This window comes from Carassius gibelio, chromosome A25, assembly GCF_023724105.1.
Source record: "Carassius gibelio isolate Cgi1373 ecotype wild population from Czech Republic chromosome A25, carGib1.2-hapl.c, whole genome shotgun sequence".
NCBI lineage: Eukaryota > Metazoa > Chordata > Actinopteri > Cypriniformes > Cyprinidae > Carassius > Carassius gibelio.
In genome coordinates this window covers 10,002,770-10,026,309 of record NC_068395.1, presented here as the reverse complement: position 1 = coordinate 10,026,309, position 23,540 = coordinate 10,002,770, and the positions used below count along the sequence as shown (strand labels likewise).

Sequence of the window (23,540 nt, the reverse complement as noted above, 5' to 3'; positions counted from 1 at the left end):
GCTATTGTGGATTATATATATATATATATATATATATAAACCAGTTTGGTCATAATTAAGATAATACATTAAAATAATATATGATAAACCAGAAGCCAGACGCATTAAATTTAAAATTGGCCTCGTCTGACATGAAGAATAAGGTGGATGGCATTGCTCACAATATTTTGCATATGCAATAAGTTGCACATCAGTCAATATATTGTAAATCTTCATTTGTCCCTCATGTTCTCCAGCTCACCTGTGCAATGGAACGTTCCATAAGCACCTCCAGGACCTGTACATCCCTCTGGTGGTGCGCTACATTGACCTGATGGAGTCGTCGATAGCTCAGTCCATTCATCGAGGCTTTGAGCAGGAGACGTGGCAGTCTGTGAAGTAAGAGCACATTTAATGTCAAGCCATTGGAGTACAATGTCATTTTGATAAGTATGTCTTCTTGTTGATTGCTTCTTCTTGAATTTAGGCGAATACAGTGTCGTGTTTGTTTCTAGCAAATCAATTAAATTGTTCATGTTTCAGAAACTGGAAAGATGATGGAGGAGAGGTGAAAAAATAAAGCCTCGAAGATTGTCCTCATCCTTTTCCATTAATGCTTTGTACTTCTCTGATTCACTTCACAGTTGTCTGTTGATTCTCATTTTATTTAATTTGATGTGAATGAAAACAAGGCAGTGAACGTGTGGTCCTGTACCTGGGTCGTGATCATCCCATGGACTAATCAATTTCCTGTGGATGCAAAACTTAAGAAAACATTGGCTGTGATTATTAGACGTTACATAAGATCGTATGATCATGTTCTAATGAGAATGACTTTACTGTTTTTCTGTTTGGAATCCCAATGTCCCCTGTGATTTAATGTAAAAAGTCATAGTAATAATCATAATAATAATTTGCCTTTAATTTCCTCTGACCTAATCAAAACGATATAGGGTTTCTTTTTCTTAATAATAATAATAATTACCTATTTATTTTTGTAATTATTATTATAGTTCTAACATCTATAGTTCTTCTTATTATTACTTTATTATTATTGTAAGTAAAATGTAAATATTAATAATTTATAATCTAAATAATAATACAAATAATTACTAATAATAATAATGAGCTTTTGTGTTTAATTATTACTGACATTTTAACACTTATCCCCTTACTAGTAACCCCCCTTTTTTGGCATGGAGACCGAAATTACATACCCAAAATAAAAAGGTTTCTGCTCATGATTCTTTCTGACTAGATACATAATCAACCTTTGTTCACAAAGCTGACACTTTAAAGTTTACTGTTCAGGAATCAGAATCACTCAGACTGTTATGATAATAGAGATATATAAGCTCAAACATAAAAACAAAAATAAAAATATTAAAAACATATGTTTTAAATGTATTTTAAAAAATGTTGATGTAGGAAATGAGTTTGAAAACACAGTGTAGCTAAGGCCACAAGTCTTCCAAGACTTCATAAAAAATTTCATAATCGAATCTGTAAAACTGTGAATTTTATGAAATATTTTCTAAGGCCATGTCATGTGTGTTTTTAGAGAAGGCTAATCAGATTGATTTATGGCCCTTGTCATCTCTGTAAGATCTCACATGTAAACTTTCCTGTGCTCTTTGTGTGTATGTTTCACTGTTGAAAACTGCCCGAATCATGATTGTATTGTTCTCACCAAACGGTTCTTTCACACCTCCGCCAAGTATGACACATTATCCGCATTATTCTTTTATCATTATTCTTTTGTTTTTATTCCACCTTTATTAGCCTTGATTGTGGTTTTTCAGGCTTTACAAAGCAACAAAGCAGCGATCTCACTTCAGTCTCTCTTTGCATTTAGCCCTTATTTATCAAAAGTCTTACTATAAAAATACAACAAAACATTTTCTTACGACCTTACGTGAATTATTGAGACAAAAATGCATTATGAAGAAGAAAAGCACCTGCTATTAGTAGCATTGGTGCTAACGTTAGCATCAAGCTACATCTGACAATTTATGAAATTATTAGTACACTTTTACTCAAAACTCACTTTAAACCCCGATCGAGTGTTTATAATAACTTCCTTTAGCGATCAGGGGTGGAATTTGGTCGTTTACTGTTGTAAAAATATGTTATTTGTAGCCTTTTTCATCGCTGCACAAGTTAGCATTTCCGATGTACATTTTCGATTTTTTTTATAAAAACGCCCCAGATCTCAAGAAATTCTCATACCAAGCTTTACTATCGTAATCGCGGGTTTATTATTCGGATATTTTGTGTGTACAGAGGTGTTTCAGTGTTGTTTTGGCCAGATAACTACCAGGAAGTGTGCAGGAAGCATGTGACATGATGGGGCGGTGTCCAGATATGAAACTCTAAGATTGACATTTGAAAGACCCAATCAGAGTCTGAGTCACACACCGCACGAGCTGTGACTACTGCACGCACACAGAGATCGCTGGGAGAGGCTGTTTATCATCTGATCGCGTAAATCCGTGGAAAATGAATAGAAATGACGATTCTGTCTGAAGAAATATGAAGTAAACATCAGTAAATATATCCATATATCTCCGCAGATATGCATCTTTGGTCTGTAAATCCTTATTGACGCTGTTCAGTGAGTCTATGTGAACACAAATAAACCGCTCGACGTGACTGAATATGAGTGAGTTGTGAATTTCTATTCAAAATGTGGCATAATACGGATTTATTATTTTGCACTCCTGACATAAATCACTAAATATCTGTCACTGCAACAATGTTTTATCAAAATATTGGTCAAATATCGAAGCTTGAGTCTTTAAACTTTCCATTGATGCACAGTTTGTCCAGATGAAGTAAGACAGTGATGTTTAATGTGCTGTGAAAGTGAAACAATAATAAACTGGGGCCGTCAGCGATGTTTGCACGCAAAGGGGTTATAATCATTTGTAAGCAATAAAAATAATAATAATACATAATTACATAATAATAATAGGTGTTATTGTTTTTGTTTTTATCATATATTAGTATTACTGAAGCTTTAACTCTTGAATAATCATTTGTAAGCAATTAAAATAATAATAATATTATATAATAAGATTAATATTAATAGTTAATTTTATATATATATATATATATATATATATATATATATATATATATATATATATATATATATATATATATATATATATATATATATATATATATATATATATTAGTGGTGGGCCGTTATCGGCGTTAATGTGCTGCGTTAACGTGAGACTCTTATCGGGCGATTAAAAAAATATTTTCGTTAATCTATTCTAGATAATCTATAACTATCTACTCTAGTTGGGTTGAGAGCTGGGTCTAGGCGAGCTATGATGACTTTGACCTTGATATTTTATATAACCGACTGGCTGAGCCAGCCTAAAAAGATGCTCAGGACAGTTGACGGGCCACTGCTGCTGTCACGGACAGCGACACTGAACCGAGCTCTCTTCTGCGAAGTTCTCCTCGAAGTCCCTCCTGCACCTGAACGAACAAATACAAATCGCAGTTTGAACAAACAACAAGATGTGAAAGAGCCCAATTCTGTACTCACGGTGTTCTGGTGTTCAGGGCTCACGCAGAGAAAGAAGTCTCAAAACACTTGAACATCGAATTTGCTTATTCATTATTCATTTGATTTTGCTCTTGTACCAACAAATACATACAAAATATGTCAAAATATCCACCTTGGAAATTATGCTCGAAAAAACTGTCAGTTATTTCTTAAGTGAAAGTAAACAGTTGAAGAAAAAAATCATCATTGTCTCTTAAAGTGACCACGCCTAATTTAGGCACTGGCTGCTGTAATGTTAATCCAAGAAAATGAAACTGACCCCAGCTACAGCCCTGCTCACGTCTGTTTCACACATACTCCGTCTGCAGTGCGTATACAGTCCGTGTGTGTTACGTATGTGGTGCAGCAAGGACTCGATGTGCTTTCACACAGGATGCGTTTGCAGTCTACTACTCGGTGCGTAAATGATCGCTGCACTGCTGCAGACGCAACGCTCCTGGAACGCAACTGGAATCCGTTAACATGGGTGCGTTAAAAAATACACACTGCAGACGGAGTATGTGTGAAACAGGCGTAAGGTTGTTTTCACCTTGTGCAATGTGGAATTAGTTTACAGTTATCTCAAGAACTTTGTGATGCATTTTGGAAACTGGAGAAGCTTGATAAACCCCTTCTCAAAGACTTACTGTTTGTCAATTTTATTTGGGTAACACACATATTCTGAATGCCTTTGGCAGAATTCGAATGAGCCATTTTAATCTAGATTAATTTCAAGATCACAGTGAGATTAATCTAGATTTTAAAAAATTAATCTATGCCCACCACTAATATATATGTCAAACCTGGTGAAAATTTTTGTCTGATATAGGATTCAGAAGAGGGTGTGGCAAAATGGCTCAACAGCGCCACCTATACTAAGAAAATCAACATCCTTCCAGCTATGTTTCACGTACATGCACAGAAATTGGCACACATATGTAACACACCAATACCTACAAAAAAGACTCTTGGAGCGAAATTCTAAACCCAACAGGAAGTCGGTTATTTTTAATATTGTGAGCAAATTTTGTGTAATTTTGGTCATTTCCATGTGTTGAATTTTAATGAACTCCTCCTAGAGAGTTCTTCAAATCAACACCAAATTTGGTATGCCTAATCTAAAGGCCTTTGCGATGTTAAATTGCAAAGATCTTGAGTTTTCGTTGAAGGGCGTGTCCGTGGCGGCCGGGCGAATTTCGATGATTCGCCATGAAAAATGAAGTTGCTATAACTCAGACATACAATGTCCAATCTGCCCCAAACTTCACATGTTTGATGAGACTCCGAACCTGAACAGATTGACATGCGCATATTCAGTTATAGTCATAGCGCCACCTATTGGCAACAGGAAGTGACATATTTTATACTGCGACGAACTACTCCTAGAAATTTTATGACATCAGTGTCTTTTTTGTGGTCAGTCTAATCTAAAGGCCTGTGCGATGTAAAATTGTGAAGATCTTGAGTTTTCGTTAAAAGGCATTTCCATGGCACCGTTCCATCGGGTGTGGCAAAATGGCTCGATAGCGCCACCTATACACTTTCAACAGAGTGCGCCTCGAGCTATTTTTCACATACATGTACAAAAATTGGTACACAAATGTAACACACCAATACCTACAAAAAAGTCTATTGGTATGAAATCCGAATCCCAACAGGAAGTCGGTTATTTAGAATTTTCTCTGCAAAATTTGCGTTGTTTTTGCCATTTTCAGGGGTGGTACTTTAACAAACTCCTCCTAGAGATTTATTCAGACCAACACCAAACTTGGTCAGTTAAATCTAAAGGCCTTTGCGATGTTAAATTGCGAAGATCTTGAGGTTTCGTTAAAGGGCGTGTCCATGGCGGCCTGACAAATTTCGATGTTTCGCCATGAAAAAGGAAGTTGCTGTAACTCAGACATACAATGTACAATCTGCCCCAAACTTCACATGTTAGATAAGACTTCTGCCCTTAACAGATCTACATGCCCATATTCAGTTATAGTCATAGCGCCACCTGCTGGCAACAGGAAGTGACATGTTTTACGCTGCGACAAACTATTTCTAGAAATCTTATGAAATCAATGTCTTTTTTATGGTCGGTCTAATCTAAAGGCCTGTGCAATGTTCAGTTATGAAGATCTTGAGTTTTCGTTAAGGGGCGTGTCCATAACGGCATGACAAAATTTGATGTCTCACCACAGCAGGAGAAGTTGTTGTAACTCAGGCATAAAATGTTCAATCTTCCACAAACTTCACATGTTCGATAAAAGTCCTGCCCTGAACACACATGAAGGCCAGTATTCCATTATAATGATAGCGCCACCTGCTGGCAACAGGAAGATTGGCACATATATGGAATAAACATTAATATATTCTACTTATATTTATGAGTTTAAACGCATATTTCTCACCGTTCACCTATTTACTAAAGCCACTCGCTGCCGGTGAGCCTGGGTGCGAGGGCCTGTTCATCCCTGCTTGCAGCTTTAATTATAATTGTTTTTTTTAATTGAAGCTTTAACTCTACTTTTCTTTTACAACAAAGTAGACATGAACTTTTCAGAGTGTTAGCTGCTATCTATTCTAGTAATGTTTTTACATATTGAAAGAAAAAGAAAAAATTATTTTATATCTAGGGTTTCTATATCTGGCGGCTCAAAACTGAACATGACGCTTCCAACATGACATTGGACTGACTGTATGCCCGTCTTCATTTGCGTCTCATTAGACATGCCATCTTCTCCAGCTAAGGTGGATTTCTTTCCTGTCAGTGAGCGTCCGACGCCTCAGAATGATTCATCAGTCAGCTGTTGGTTATTCTGCTCTCTTGTCTTATTGTCAGCTTCCTCTCAGGGCTTTCTGCTCTTTTGCTCTCTGATCTCTGGCAGGACCATCACCAACAATCTGCCAAGTGTTCCACTGCCCAGGGTTCCCAACCTGCCTCTGAACCTCCCTCAGATGCCCAGCTTCTCAGCCCCTTCCTGGATGGGGCCGCAGTGTGACAGCACGTGTGTATGGGCCAGCTGGGCACCATCACTGCTTACTGCTCTTGACACATGCTTATTATAGCCACAAAACATACGCAAAGCGAGCCTTACAACTATTCAAATATATTTAAATCATGGGAAGATAGTGTGGGATATGTATTTGTAATGTAGCCTATTGGTAAATAAGCCAAATGATCCTTTCAGTTGTTGGTCTGATGAAGCTCAGTTATTGCTATAATAAGCATTTGTGAGTTAAATGTAATTCATTACATAATAATTTTTAGCTCAATCAGTCACACTTCCAATTTCAGAACCTATAAACTGCATCCATTGCATGACTGTTATGATGTGTTTCCTGTCTGTCGGCTTGGGTTGGGAATCAAATAGCTGTTTTATAAAATACCAATCTGATCTTAATACTTCAGGGGCCATAAATTGATCCACTTATATGATAAAATACGATAATAAAACAGTTGTTTGTGATTCTCATGAGTTAGTTATTTTTAAAGTAGTCATGTTTAGTCTAGACCAAGTGAGTGAATTGTATGAATTTGCTACTTGTTTTACCTCATTTCTACTGAAATTGCTACTTATTGTGTTAAGTGCTTAAAATTGGTACTTGAATAAAAAAAAAATGCTAATTTGTTTTTATTTTATATAGCTAAGGCCATTTATAAGACATTGGGCTCTTCCAAAAGCTCAAAAGAATCATTCTTGGGACCAGAATCATTTGTTTAGAATCTGAATCACTAAATTGCTTAGGATTCCCATCCCCATCAGAGTGTATTGATCCCGTCTGTGACGTGATTGCTTGAAAATGTTTGTGTTGTGTTGATCATTTTACTGCGTTTTGTGCCAAAGTGGCTTGGTAACTGATCATTTTTGGGAGCTGCTCTTTGGCTTTTTGTTGTGCGTTTCATTGGTTAAATTGAACACCGTTATGCTTTTGGACAAGGCATTCATTTGCCAGATATTTTGTGAGCAAAATTGGTGTTGTGTTTGTATTATGACAGACAGACAAATACATAGAAACCTGTTTGAAAAGATGATTCACATGGACAGCCCAGTCTCCATAAACTCATTTTTCTCTTACACGCGGAGCACCCAGGTATCACTGGTTCAATCTGTGAGCGTTTAAACCCGCTGTGAGCATGCGACGATAAACACAACACTATTTTCTCTCTACCATCGGGGGTTATCAGGGTAACGCTGTAGTATAGTGGCCTCATACACCGTCTCAAACACCTTTATCCGGGCGGAGATGTAAACAGACTCGCTCGACAAGAGAACGTCTGACAGCTACGAGAGCCTAAATAATGTCGGAAAGTTAAATTACATCCATCTCAATTAGCCTAAAGAGTGTGAACTGTAAAAGCACACCAGCTTTCAGGCCTGAAACAGTGTCTGTAGTGGGTGTAGTCCTGTGGGTGTCTGTCAGAGGGGACTCTGTGGTTAGCTGCTTGTTAGATTCGGCGAGAACTTTGTGTTCCTCCCCGGGGGAGTCTCTTCATCAGGCGAGAAACTCGTCCATTTGTTCACCCTGCCTCTTTCCTTTGCTCACTCGAGCTTGAGGCGGAGGCGCGGACCCCCGAGGGGGCCCTTACGGACCATACCGCCACTAATTAATCAAGTGGGAGCTTGTGCTCGCCCCTTTTAATTGCACAGTGGACTTTGCCAAACGATTTATTTTCCCGGACCGCCACTTGTGAAGGTAACAGTCTTTTAACAGCGAGTGGAACGAGTGGCCTTTTTTAGGTGTGCTGCTTGCGGCTGCACGTTGCTATGTCGACTAGTTTACACAGCAGTGCCACTCCATCTGTCTCGATCGGCTAAGATCTCCTGAGTCCATTAGAACCCAGCGGAGTCGCACACAACATCAGTGGAAATTGCTGTCAATCTCGACTTCCTGTAGCTTTGGAACAACCGCTCTTAGACAGACAGTCATGTCTGATGCACTTCAGTCAGCTTAGTGCAAGAGAACCTGACTTCCACAGCACCTCTCTCGCATGATTAGTCATTTGACTGTGCATTTTGCAATTTAGGGACTTAACTGCTCATTGCCAATAAAAGGTGTTTTTACATACAGTAGAAGTCCTCCGTCCCCTTTTCGAGTCTCTGAACCCTTTAGAAATTGCATTTATATGAATCGATTTATCAGACATTTGTATGCAAGTGAGAAATATGTAGGGGTTACAGTAATGTGACATGTGAAATCATGTAAAATATTAATATTAATGTCAAATATATATTAATTACAAAATGTTCATTTTATAGAATATATTAAATTTAATATCTAAAATATGTGAATAAGTATTCAAATTTAATATTTCAGTATGTTATAATAATATGATAATTCTAAAATAGAATTTTGTTAGAATGATTTTAATAATTATAATAATATAAAGAAAATTTGATATTAATATATTAATTATAAGACTAATATCAATATACTTACAATGTATTATACATAAGATTTCAAATTAATATATTAGCTATTTGAGACTAAATATATTAATATATTACTATTTCAAATATAAAACATTATTTTTATTTAAAGTATTATAAATAATTGTTTATAATTATGAACTTCATCAATTATAATATTTATATAATGCTATTTTATAAGCTATATAATAACTGCAATTTTATAATTCTATAATAACTTTGACGATTCAAATAAATCACACACCTGAAATGAATCAAATGTTGAAAGACCTAAAGATTAATGTTTCTGGCCAGCTGTATTCATTACTTTTGGTCTGTCTGTCTGTCATCATGTAATCTTTTAAGTAAGACAAACAATATGTTAAATAATGCAATCACAGTCTTTTGTCTACAGTACTTTGACCTTGGCATTCATACCTTAGTTTTGCATGTTTCTTTTCTCCTTTAAAGATTTGTAATGTATTTGCTGTGGGAAATGCGGCTTTTAATTCAAGCATGTGCTGACATGTCACTATTTCTGTCTTCCTCAGTAACGGCTCGGCCACATCAGAAGATCTATTCTGGAAGCTGGATGCTCTTCAGATGTTCGTGATGGACCTGCACTGGCCAGAGCCGGAGTTCGCCAAACATCTGGAGCAGAGGCTCAAACTGATGGCTAGTGATATGATGGAGGCTTGTGTCAAAAGGTCAGCTGTTTAAGGACTAAAAAATGACATTTTAAAGACAGGGGCTTCATGTAACTGATTTCTCCATCTCTGATGTCTAGGACCAAAGCTGCCTTTGACTCTAAAATGCAGAAATCTTGCAAGTCGACTGATTTCCGCATCCCCTTGTCTGTGTGCACAATGTTCAATGTTCTCATGGATGCCAAGAAGCAGTGCTCCAAGCTCTGTGTTCTTGACCAAGGTCAGGAGGTACGTCACAAACCTATCAGGGTTCGTCTGTACAGACACATTCATCTTCACCTTAGTAGATGTTTTTTATGAGACGTATGGTGTTCATAAAAACATCAAGTCTCTGTTCAATTAGCAGTTGGGAGTTGAAAACAAGATGGAGAACATTGAATTACGCGACTCTAATCACCCATTTGAATAGCTGTCAAACTGGCAAAGGTCTATTTATCAGTTTCTCCTTTCTCAAACTTGCTTTTGAGTTGAACTTGCGCAGGTGTTAATGGTTAGTGTGAAGCATTTTGTGCTTCCTTTCTGTGGGCGATATTATTACCAGCTCTTCTTCTGCCTAGAGAGAAGTCTCGACCAGAAAGTCCTTGTGCTCCAGAGACCTTGTACAAACCACAGCCAAACCCGACACCCAGAGCTGCCTTTTTAATTTCAAACAAGCCAAATCATTATACAGGCTTCTCATTTTTATGAAAACCATGCTCCTGTTATGTCTAGATATCTAATTTTCTGTTTTTGTGTGAACATTTCACATAGCAATGTGTAGAAAGAGTAGTTTCTTCTATAAAAAAAAAAACTGTAGTGAACTGATTTCAGAAATGCACCTCTTTCAAAAAATTGTTCTGTCAGCTTCTGACCAGAGAGCAAAATATATTTTAATATCCTTGAAAGATCTCAATTGGATAATTATGAATCAGAGTACAGTTAGGGCTCACTTAAAATGTGTTCACACTAGAGACAACTCCCAATTGGTTTTTAAATTCAGATTAAATGTCACAGTTCAGTATGAGGTAAACAAACAAGAGGATTTAGACACAGTTATAGATATCACACATTTTATATGACATTACATGCATCCCATAATGAACAATGAAGAAAACTCAATTAAATCTGAATTAGCCATTCACACTGATTTCAAACTGCATTTTCAAATTGTGAATGTGGTTTAAATTGTGTTTAATATGTTTATATTTATTTGTTTGCTTGTTTATTTTGGTACCCAGGTCACAAAAAAATTATATATTTTTGCTATGAATAAGGATAACATTTTGGTACCTTATAGTTTACATTTTAGTAGTTTCTATTTTTGTTTTGCTTTAATAATTGACTGTTTTAGCTTTTAGCTAATTAATGATCATAATTGTACATCTGATGGCTGTCCATTAACCAACTCTTAGATTACTTTTCAATCAATATGTTTTTTTTTTTTTTTGTCTTTTTGTTCATTGTCTTTCTTCGACTCATCCCTGCATGTCCTGCACGTTATTGCATGAACCCAAGGTTGAACAACAGTGGGTAAGTGTCCCCTCTACCGTCTCATCTCTGTGTGAACAGATAGAACTCATTGTGTGCAATTAACTCTTAACGGGATAGTTCATCCTTAAAATAAAAGTGTCATCATTTACTCATGTCTTATTTGGGAACCAAATAACATGGATTTCCATTGTATGAACAAATACTCAGTAAAACATTTTCAGAATGTCAAAAATGAGTGGAACCTCTTGTAAACACACTTGTGTTATTTGAATTTGAAATGATTTTGGTTATAGAAACAACCTCAGATTTGATCACTGCTGTCTCTTTCTCTTCTTCATATTCAGTGCACATGTAGATGTATGAAAGCTTCTGAAATACCAGTAAACTATTTGTTTTTGTTAAACTAATTATTTTCTGAATTGTGCTGTCTTAGTCAATACTACTCTTTTCCAGCCCTAAAAAAAAAAATCAGGCACTAACTTTACGAAAAAAAAAAAAGATTCATTTTCTCCAACAGTAACACTTAAAGTATGTGGCCTTGTGCGGCGAGATAGTCACACGGCTGCGAGAAACCGCCACTTTTAATTCCACTTACTTCTTAGTATTGGGTTAAAAGGTATTTCTCAACACTCAACTGATTTTCCTTCACACAGGATTGAATTTAATGGCCAACAGTGTGTGTTTGTGAAAGACTTTATTTAAAAACAATGAAAAGATTATTTTACCCGAGTTTGCCTGCCGCTTTATTTTCTAAATACAAGGTTATGCTTTATAAGCTGCCATCTCGCTGAAGTGACTCTGAAGTGGATGACTACCAGATAAACGTTGTCAAAAGAAATTATTGTTCTTTTGGTTTTCACACACATGGCAAAGACCTCCCTATTTAATCGGCACTAATGCAAAAAATAAGAGCCCTCGCCGTTTAGCCGTATAAAAAGCAAACATGGAAGTGTTAATTGAGGTAAAAAGTCCTCAAGATTCTCCTAAAATGCCATTTATGAAAAAGCTGCCATTTTGCACGCAGGGAAAAAAGGGTGAAAAGAAAATTAGGGCTGCTGACAGTGACCTCTTAGCACCCTCAATTTGTCACCGATCTGCACGCATTGTTGATTGAAATTTTTAATTTGGGTGTCCTTTAGATTCACCATGAATGGCCATTGTTGGCGGAGATGAACTCCTGCTTGCAGCGCATGCAGGCGAAGGCATCTATTCAACGCGCCCAAATGGATGCGCTCTCTCTCTCTCACACACCCCCAAGCCCTCGCTTTCTCCTTCCTACTCTCCCTCTCGCCTCTTTTCCACAAAATAGGTGAATAAGACTTATCAGACATGAAATGGCGGATAAATTGAATGTAGTGTGAGCCTTTGGTCGCCGCAGCTGGACGGGTTCTTTAGAAAAACACAAGGCTGCCCTAATTGTGGCCGCACAAAAATTCCTTTGCCCTAAACGAGAGCAGGAATGCCATTCACAGGCATAATGGGCCTAATAGCTGCTTAACTCAGCCCTGTTACACAGGGAGGATTTTTCCCTCTGCCGAAATACGTCTTTGTGAACATGTTGTTCTTTTAGGATGCCTCGCGATCCGTGCGTTTCCTGTCATGCCTGTTGTATTTGTTGATGTTTCTCCTCCTCTTCTTGTCCTACAGCAGCAGTACCACTCAAAAATCGATGTCTTGATCGATGAGGCCTTTAAGGAAATGATCTCCTCCTTGGTCTCAAAGGTACTCCGAAAAAGCCATTGTCTCAGCTTCTTTTAAGCCTTTTTGCCTTCTTTTGGCTTTTCCCCATTCGTTTCAGCTGGCCTTCACTGCAAGCAACTCGAAAATCATCAATGTTTCGGGAAACGTTATATCTGTTGTACCTTTTCAGCGAATGCTACTTTGTCCTAAATTGCTAATTGTTGCTTGTGCTAAAGGCGTATGTGCTTGTCACGCAAACATACTTCTTTGCTTTCACAGTTTGCAGCTGTTCTGGATGGGGTGTTGTCCAAAATCTCACGATATGATGAGGGAACATTCTTCTCCTCCATCCTGTCTTTCACAGTGAGTATTTTCACATTTATCCCACCCACACCCCTTTCCAGGATCTCATTTCATACTGAACATTAAATGAGCCAAAGATATTCAGCAGGTATTTTGTTTTAAAGGTAAAAGCAGCAGCCAAATATGTGGATGTCCCAGTAAGTGTCATTTTGGACATAAATGTGCACGATACCCGCATGCCCCATGTGGATATTTTTGCATGCTGCTTTGCATTTTTGTTTGTGTGTGTGTGTGTGTGTTTTATTATTTACTAACAGATTCTCTATTCAGCTTTGCCAAGCATTTCCATCTTGCTTTGTTTTTAATATTTAAAAAGGCTTAATGTGTATTATTACTTAACACAATTATATATTTTTTTATCATTTGCGATTCATGGCCAAATTAAAGCAGGATTGGAGCGTCTATCAGAGCTGGCTGAGCAAGACTAATTAGCAACCCGATTGGCTTAAAATCGGTCTCACGATCTGCCACAGTGTTGACAATGGGCCGTCACAAGCAGAAAAAGATGCTAATGAATCACCGGGAACCAGCACTTGTTCAGAGCGCAGACAGTGAGCAAGCAGAAAGAAACTAACACAGGGTGAGGGAAAGACTGAGTAATCACATGACCTCCTGAACCGCGACCACAGTATTACAGAAGGGCTTTCTGAATAAAAACATTACCAACTAATCATTCCAGTTAGTTCCGTGACTAATATCAGACTAGATTTTGTGTTCATACATACGCCACTGTTCAGAAACTTGAGGAGACATTTCTAAAAGCAATCTGTCATGCTCACAAAGGGTGTCACATGAAATGTATAAATGTCATTTCTTTAGATGATAGAAACCCTAATTTAAAAATACACACACACACACATATATATGAATGATACCTTTTCTCAAAACTACCTCTTCTAGACTCTTTGAACAAGAACTAGACCTGGATTAAATTTGCAGACGTTTTTTTAGTGCTGGTTTTGGGGGGGAGTGTGTGGAATGAAATTTAAACATTGTAAAATGTTCAACAGGGCTGAGAGAACTATATTTTTTGGCAGATGAAAGCATTATCAAATAAGCCAAAATACTTAATATGCAAACAGACAAAGGCCAGGAATGTTTGGATTTCCACAGAATTGGAACACCCGTTATTAAAGGTTTTTCTGTGGCATTTTGTGAATGCAGAGTCCATGATGGCCAAAGCTTAATCAAAGAGTGATTTTAGTGGATGTATGAAGTCATGAGCTGAGAAATCAAAATTTCCTTGATGTTTTGACATCATTGTACTATACAAACATCCTGTAAGTTTCAGAACTCAAAACTTTCTTATTAGTCTAAAAACAGCATATATTGAAGCCAATCTGCGAAAATGACTGCTTGCCACTTTATGACGTAATAGTGTGGCTAAACCCCACCTCCAAAGAAGATCAACGCCTGCTTCTACATCGCTGCTTGTTTAGCCCCGCCCACCAATTTGCTCATGTAGTGTAAATAACGAGAGAAGCAAACACAGGTCTACACAGAAACCAAACGATAAAAGATGCTCCAAAAACCACAAGATGTCCTTCTGATCTCAACGTTAGAAAAGAGCAGATGCAGTTTCAGATCACGTCAGTAAGAACCTGGTCCTTTGCTGACTTAATTTTACCATGGATTTGTTTACAAACAAGGCAAAATTAGACACAGGTTTTTCCGAAAGATTGAAACTAAAAGACAATGCTGTGCCAAATATATTGGATCCGAAAGTAATATTGCACCACACAAGTGTGAGTAACTTTTTATTACATGTTCACAATTGCTTTTGATATGTACTGACTTTTTTAAATGTTCAAACTTGTTTTGGTATTTTATCATGTGAAATAACATTCATACATACAGTTATTTAAGTGCGACTTGTGTGTCTACTTGATTTTGCAACTTTAAAAGTTTCACTTTTGTTTTATCATTTGCAACTTCAAAAATCTTTCAAAACTTTACACTTTTTAAAATGTGTTTGCTATTTCTCTTGAAAAAGATTACAATTAATTTTATATTTTATCTAATGCGATAATATGCATAGATATTTATGTGCGACTTAAGTGTCTAAATTCATTGTGTTGATTTTGAACCGGTTTCCTGTCACTTTATAATTTGCATCTTAATTTTTTTAAACCTAAAAGTTTTACTTTAAAAGTGTGCTAGTGCTGTATTTCTTTTAAAACATTACTCTTGATATGATATTTTGTCTAATGCATTAACATTCATTAATATTTACATATGACCTAAGTGACTAAATACATTTTGTTTTGATTTTAAACAGTTTATCTTTTGTTTTGTCATTGGCAAAAAAAAAAAAAAAAAAAAAAACGTAAAAATTCAAAAGTTTAAAAGTGTGCTTGTTCTATATTTCATTAAAAATATTAAAGTTGTTTAAATGGTTTCTATAATGCATTTATAACATTTATACATATTTACAAGTGACTTACATGCCTGAATATACGCTTTGTCTTGATTTTGAACTGTTTAACTGTTTTCATATAATTAGCAACTTTAAAAAATATACATTATTTAAACTTCAAAAGTATGTTTGTGCTATGAAACCAACGCAGTGGCATTCATATATAAATAGAATTTCTAAATGCTTTTTTACTTAATTTTTTACGTTTACTCATTCATTTCAAACGTAACAATGTCTAACACGCTTGTTATTGTTATTCTTCTTTCAAATTAATGATACTCTGTGTGATATTTTGTATTTACTGGTTTTCAGGCGTGACTTAAGTGTGCAAATACTTTTTGGGACCACTGTACAAAGCACACCGACAAAATTAAGAACAGAAAAGTCAGTCAAACCCTACACATCCACACCCCATCGCTCCACCCGAGCTCTTGGCTTTAGCTCCCCGAGGTGTGCAGCGAGTGAACACCCCATCTCCCCATCAGATTATAACGTAACCACCACCTTGCGCTTTTGTGCAGAAGGAACGCTGCTCCAAGTAAGCCCTTTTCTCAGCTCCTGCTGAAGCTGGAGGTGGGGGGGAGAGAACCTGGCTATGGTCTGGCCTTTGGCACTGAACATTTCTGGACTCTTGTCACGAAAGGTTAAGCTCCTCTTCTCCTTTGTGAAGGCTGCCATTCAAGCGTCTGGGCTTTCTGGCGAGACGCCCTCCCGATAGCGCTCTGTTAACACACTCATTCACACATTCACACCCACGGCTCGAATCTGCACTCACATTAGTGTTACCACAACAAAGTATTTACTCAAAACTTGCACAAACGCACTTCACATGCTCTCTACTTTGGTACCGCACACACACACGCGCTCCCACACACCTGCACCTGGACAGTGAATGAGGCAGTGGCAGGAAGCCAGGATAGCAGCTCTGTGTAATTACTGCACATTTTGTCTCCCCTTCCCTTTCTCCTCTGTTTGCCATCCACGCCATTTATCCACTTAGCTTAACCAGTCATTAACCTGGCCTTAATCGCACCGTCCCATACCTCTCTATTTATTCATTCACACTCTGCCCACACCCAACCGTCATGGCATTGTCTGGTCTGACGGATCGGGCCTGTCCCTTGGTCCTCCGGTTGGATTTTGTGAGAGAAGATCGTGTTTTTGTCTGCTTATCAGTCCATCACAGGCTTTGTCATCCTGTCAGAGAGATGGAAGGAAGGGCATTGGGTTAAAAAGACCCTGTCTTGTTTCCACCCAAGTGCCTTTTATGGGGTCGCAGGTGATTGCCATGATACATCAGCAATTATGTGCTTGGTTCCGCACAGGAAGTGGCAGGTTTCTGCCCTTCATGATAATATAATATTTCTGTGAAGACCTCTGAAGCCCTCTTGCTCAACATGACATGAAGTCCTCTTGAGATCCCAGTTGTATTTGATCAACTGCTGTTTGTCTGGATCTCAGCCGACTGTGGATGCAGTCAGGAGGTTATAATGTATAGTCCAATAAGTGTTGAATGAAACGTTTGAATGTGTTGCTGTCCAGTATTGGGGAGTTGATATCTTCCTACAATTAAGGACGTTACTACATAGACTAACTTGTATTAGTAGCATGACAGTTTTCCACTATTACAGGAAACGTTTTTACATCAAGTTGCATGGGCAAATTTACAACAGAGTGATGGAATAATAAGGTCCTCGTATATAATGTCCAGTTCATTGTAGAGAATCAGTTCAAAACCAGATTGGATCCCTTGTTGAGTCCTTGTACAGACGTCCATTCACATTGCGTTTGACCGCTTAATTAGCTGTATGTCACGTCACAATTGTTTTAAGTGTTTTTGGTTTTATTAGTATTGAGTCTGTTCAATTCAATGATTATCCTGATGTTGTTAGATAAATATATATTGGAATATATCAAATCATATACACATTGCCAATCAAGTTTGGGGTCAGTAAGATTTTTGGTAAGGTTTTGAAACCCCAGATTGGGAAGTTTCACAGTTTCAAAGTAGCTTCAGCACACTGGTTCTGTCACATCATTGGACCTTCATTCTGTCATGTGACCAACACACAAACTCACAAGAAGAGAGGCCTGACAAGAACAGGAGGTTGACGTTTAGGTGTCTCTTTGCTCTCTAATGGGCCCCATAATAAAAAGGGGGTTTTCCAGCAATCAAGCCCTCAAGCTATATCAGCCCTTGAGTCATGGGTGGGAAACATGTCACAGCAATTACAGCACCAATAGGACACAGGGTTTAACAGCCACAGTGTGAATAGAAATATTTTTCCACAGGTAAAAGGATTGCTTGTAATGGGGTATAAGTGTCGCAGATGCTTTTTGGTACTAGTTTTTATAAATATTTAACGTTTACAAGTGTTTTTATTTTTTAAACATCATTCAGCAGGCAGAGATGGTGGTCGTGAAAGCAGCATCATATAAAAGCAAAGAATTTTAGTTAACAATGTGTACTAACAGAAATACCAACTCTTATTTATTTATAATAATAATAATTGTCATCATATTTTTTAAATGTCTCTCTTCTTCAATTCACAAACGAATATATAATAAAGGCCAATTCACATCAAGTATAACAATAATGATATTTATAGTAGCATAAACATTATACGCAACTGCTGCAGTTATTGGTATAATAAGAATAAAGTATTAGAATAATCTGGTCTTGTGATCTCAAAGTGGCTGTGACCATGAGGTGACCCGCTCCTATGTAGAATAAAACAGCTTTTACTCTGCCACTGATCTGACTGATGTTTTGTCCAAAATATTACACATTTCTTTAGATTCAAAATGTTTTACTTAGTCCACCTTTATGAAAATAAAGTTTGAATGGCTCAGTATAAATCATTGGCATGTTTTCTGGCAAAATTTGCTTTGCATCAAAAAACAAATGAAGACTCAGGATGAATTAATCAATGCTAACTTTGAATCCATCGCCTTCAACAGAAACCCGGTATGGATCTAGCAGATACCTACATCACCTTTGTACGACAGAATCAGGATATTCTGCGAGACCGTGTGAACGACGAGATGTACACTGAAAAGATATTTGACGTAAGTTCCTGGCAGTCACAGAACACACTATACATGAGATTCAGTTTCGCCCAACTGCTTTCAGACACCATAGACACAGAAATGTTTCATTGTAAGTCTAAAGATCAATGCAAAGCCAGCAGAATTACTTCAAACAAGTCATGAATGGACATTCCAACATTGCATTCTGTTCCTTTATTAATCGGTCTCGGTTCTTTTCCAACTGCGTTCCCACCCCATTTCCTCAGCTGTGGGTATTGTAAAGCCAAGGCCATTGGAGGTGAGAAGGGGTGGGGAAAGTTTTTGTAGGAAGAGGCAATGAGGCCTCACCAAGAGCACTCATCAGCCTACTGTGACCACTTCCAGTGCCTGAGCACTCACCCGGGGCGCCTGTTGACCTGTTTACTCTCAAACAACATTGAGAGAGAGCTAGAAGGCGCAAATGCATACGTCTCGCTCCTTAATTTTGTTTAGAACACACTGCTCATCCTTCCAATCTGCTTTCAGAGACACCAGATCTATATAACGGCGCAAACACTCAAGAGGTTGTACACACAACCCTCCCGCCCCTATAAATCCTGAGCAGATTGCCTTCGAAAATGTCCTATTCCGAGCCAGATTGGAGAGAAGCAGTGTTTGATGTCTTCTCTTGATTTATTAGACCTTTGCTGGGGCTGCCGATAGAGACAGGCAGGCGGGATAGAGGTGCCCTGCACACCAGCCGCCCCTAATGTGTGTCACACGCACACAGTCATGCCCCAAGAGCGAGCCGAGAGAATGGCCGCCGTGTGTCACCGCAGAAACTTCCTCATCAACCTGAGCCTGTGTGTGCGGTGCATCTCAAGTCTTAAGAATCCATCGGTTTCAAAACATTTAATCTAACTTGTGTCTCTGGACAACTAAAGGTTTGGACGTGAATATATTTGAGTGTTTCTTCTTAAGGACGAGCCGCTGCACCATTCAGTGTTGTGTTGCGAAGGCACTCAAGGAAATAAGAAAATCAGTCTCCGCATGCCCTTGCAGGCTGTGGTCTGTTTGTCCAGGGCGCTAAATCACTGTGATTAGCGGAGCGAGGAGGTTTGCACGGCGAGGGGCCGCGGCCCTCAGCCTGGTCACAGGTGTGGAGGCTGCCCTCCCCTGCCTCCCTAATGAACCAGACAAGTGGACACTTACGCGTGTGATTACCAACGGAGATTCGTCTGATATGAAGAAATGCCTTGCCATTCTTTCACCTCCAACAATTAGAGCACAGTCATCTGTTTCCCAACCAGCCTAAGTACTTTAATTAAGTGGCGTCTCATCTTTCCGTTTTGCCCGCTTTTTGTTAACGGCTGGAGCGGACTTTGCTGATTATTTGACTGGTGTTTGGATTCATTTACGCTCCCGTCACAAATTTGGACGTGTTAAAGTAAAGCCTGACTTTAAATTACATGGGAAGCTCAATAACAACGGGTCTAAGTGTTGTATTTCACCAGTAAACATGAATCTGTCATCATGCACTTGTGCGATTGCATGAAATAATATAGTAAGCACCTGCTGCACAATAAAATCTCAGTCTCTTTAAGTTTTTGACCACGTGAGCTAATGATTTCCAAAATGAAATTACCAGGCTGAACGCAAACACAAGCTGGTGTCAGAGGTTCTCGCGAAAAACTGATTCACAGTCTGAACGCCGCCGATTAAGGAACCGGCTTCATTCATAGAAAAGACCAGTAATTATATAAGGTGTCCCCGTGTGAAGTAATATGTGATCTAAAGGTTTAAGGTGACCCCTTTATATGCAGATTCAAGTGTTAGCTCTGTAATTAGTAGATTCGGTATCTTTAAGTTTGTTATTATGTGCAAACACGACCTCAGATGATACTTGGGGCACCAGAAGATACTTCTTGTAAGTTCAGTAATGACAAATTAAGTAATGAATATTTAATACGCTGAATAGGTAGCCAACGGTTTCTTGCAGGTTCTTTGCTAAAAAAAAAAAATGTATGTGAAGCTTGAGTTTTAAAAGAAATAATTTTTGAGGACTGCAAAATACAGAGCACGGATGTGAAATTCATGCACCGTGTTTCTTTTTATTTGCTTAAAGTACTGAGGGTTTTTTGCATCACATTTCTATCCGCACCAAGGTTTATCTCTGTCTTTCTCTCATGCACAGCAATGGTACTGCTCTTTGATGAAGGCGGTGTGCGCCTGGCTGACGGACAGACTCGACCAGCAGCTGCATGTTTACCAACTCAAAACTCTCATCAAGATTGTCAAGGTAAAAAAAAAAAAGAATACAGCGTGAAGTTTTTGTTCGAAACACTGTTGATGCTAATTGACCGTGACAAGAGTGTCAAGTTCAGCTTGGCTGCACAACGAATTCCATTACCATGAGAATGAGAGATTAATTAGTACACAAGTGCCATTTCAGGCGAATCCTGATGTATGAGAAGTCAAAAAGTAAAAATGTACGTGTCCTTAAACTACTTCATTGTTCTCCGTCTTTATTTTTGTCGTACAGAAGTCGTACCGTGACTTTAGGCTGCAGGGCGTGTTGGACACCACATTGAACAACAAGACCTACGAGACCGTTTACAACCGGCTCACTATCGAGGAAGCCACGGCGGCCGTGTCGGCCACAGACGGTCTGCAGGGCATTACCATGAGGGACAGTGATGAAGAGGAGGGTTAACATCCCATCTGCTGGACAGTCATAAACTTGATATGAAGAGGTCTGATTCCAGCTCTCCTGATTGGAGATCACGCTTCATGCTCCCTAGCCAGTGCTGCACTGCCCTCTTGTCTAAGCCGATGTCACCATGCTTGTATAAAACTATCATTGGCCACTTTACAGACAGCTAAAGTGTCTCCGTCGTTCTGTATTTGATGTGCAGTGATACGGTGGCTCATCCCAAGGCAAGCTCGAATAGCGGGAAGCACTTGTAGGCACAAAATTCCCCACAAAGAACCAGGCGATGATTTGTAAGTGTATCGTGGACATTTTGTACCACAGTGAAAACTATAAATACAGAGCGTGAGGGAAGTAGTGTCTGCTTATATGCTTTTTTTTTTTCTTGCATCAGCTTCAGATCCTCAGGCCAAAGCTCTAAATATGATGGATGAAATGCTAGTTGTTCACTGTAGTAAAGTCGTGACACTGTTCCACTCAATAGCTATGAATTCACATTCAGATTCTTCTGTTGAAATAACCGCCGAGTCTGTCATGTATAGTATGCTGTCGATGTCCAACTATGTTTCAGATGAAAGAAAATGACACTGGATTTTAATGAGAGCTGTATATTTCTAGTCCTTGTGCACCTGAGATTGCCCAGGTGTCTTTAAGTGTTAGGCTACAATAAAAGTGTTTTTAATGTCACTTCTCTGGTCTTTTTTGTTTTGCATGAAATTATATGACACACATAAAGGCTAAGTAGCCTCGAAATGAAACATTTAAAAATGTATTTAAACAACATAAAGCTTTTTAAGGGTAATAAAAAATCATTTTTATATTTACATTATACATTTGGAAAAAAAATTAAAAACTTTAAATGCAATTTTAGTTTGTTTATTCAAGCATTATACATTTATTAATGCTTGAATGTGATCTTCTTACATATTCAACATTTGATTTTATTTAGATCTCGTTTCAGTCACTATTATTAAAAGTTAGCCCAATTTACTGGTCTCGGGTCTCAAACCCATTTAGTGTGCGGTTTACTATATGTTCTTTTCAGCATCACCTTAATTAAATGGCCCTTTTCTTTGTTGTGCATTATATTAAACAAACAAATCAGAAAGAAAGAAATGGAATTCTATTCATAGGAATCTATTACTAGAATAGCTTACTACAATCCTGTTCATTCTAGACGTCTACACTAAATAAGACGGGTCACGAGTTAACATAATTAGTAAATTCTGGGTTTGCTAAATAAAACGTCGAATGAAATATAAAAATAGACTGTTTAAGCTAAAATATGAAACATTTACCTAGTGTAACGGTTTCACTTGCTGTTTGAGTCGGGTACATGAGACGTTTTATTTAAACTGCATTTAAAATGATTTCAGCTTTATATGTAGTGTTATGGTCGGGGTGGGGGGTGAATAAAGATAATGGGATAAAATAAATGCTTTTATTATTATTATTATTAATTTTCAAATATGATATTATAAATGTCTAGTCTTCACTGTCAGAATTTCTGTAATCCAATCATATTGTATTTATTATCCTACTGAAATTAGCTTTGCATGTAGCTTTAGCAAATGCAACGAACAAATTAAATGCATATCATCATTTACCGTCATATCAAATAACTATTAATTTGACTTTCAATAAAAATGTAACTCTCTCGAAATGAGCTAAACCGAGTTTTATCGACACATATAACCTATATATTTCTCATTTTCAGATTACTGCTTGATTGAACGTATTTTTGTATTTAAGGGTGACGAAAAAAACATTACAAACGTTAAGCAAAACGAAACAAACAATAAGATGTATTTGTGCCGTGATATGATTACAGAGGATTTCTTTTCTCGTTTCGCCTTCGCCCAGCTGAAGAAATCTGAGGAGCAGCCCATGACAACAGTGAGGCGCCTGCTTATTATGTGAAAAAAAGCTCCAAATTGCTAGTTATTCGACACCCATCTGCTTCCAATTGAACAGCACTCAAAATTAGCAATGTTCTAAAGTCGCCCTGAAAACACAAACATTTTAGCGCATTTATTTTACCGCCGAGCGTCAATATCCATTGTATAAAATCTGTATTATGTAGGCCTAGCCTATATTTGAGAATAAATATGCCTACTAATAAACATAAAATGTTTTAAAGCCACGACTTGTCATCGACGCACTCATTTTGCATTTATATGTTACCTTTAAACAGAATAATCCTTCACGAAAAATGTCTTCGCATCAAATGAGTGTCAAATGGGTT

General features: G+C 37.8%; 1 protein-coding gene across 8 annotated transcripts in view; it reads left to right on the top strand.

The window, feature by feature from the left end:
- Positions 1 to 21,982, top strand: part of LOC127947096 (calcium-dependent secretion activator 2) — a 149,850-nt gene extending 127,868 nt beyond the window's left edge. For 2 of the 8 annotated variants that reach the window (XM_052544033.1, XM_052544032.1), the window contains exons 19-29: positions 237 to 378; positions 6,418 to 6,537; positions 9,492 to 9,647; positions 9,728 to 9,875; positions 11,142 to 11,156; positions 12,765 to 12,839; positions 13,077 to 13,160; positions 13,265 to 13,297; positions 18,538 to 18,645; positions 20,780 to 20,884; positions 21,128 to 21,982. In XM_052544033.1, coding sequence (XP_052399993.1) covers positions 237 to 378; positions 6,418 to 6,537; positions 9,492 to 9,647; positions 9,728 to 9,875; positions 11,142 to 11,156; positions 12,765 to 12,839; positions 13,077 to 13,160; positions 13,265 to 13,297; positions 18,538 to 18,645; positions 20,780 to 20,884; positions 21,128 to 21,298 — 1,157 coding nt within the window. In that variant the 3' untranslated portion in view covers positions 21,299 to 21,982. The remainder of the gene's footprint in view (positions 1 to 236; positions 379 to 6,417; positions 6,538 to 9,491; positions 9,648 to 9,727; positions 9,876 to 11,141; positions 11,157 to 12,764; positions 12,840 to 13,076; positions 13,161 to 13,264; positions 13,298 to 18,537; positions 18,646 to 20,779; positions 20,885 to 21,127) is intronic. The other 6 variants (XM_052544034.1, XM_052544039.1, XM_052544035.1 and 3 more) reach the window with 6 other exon arrangements.
- The last annotated feature ends 1,558 nt before the right edge of the window (positions 21,983 to 23,540 follow it).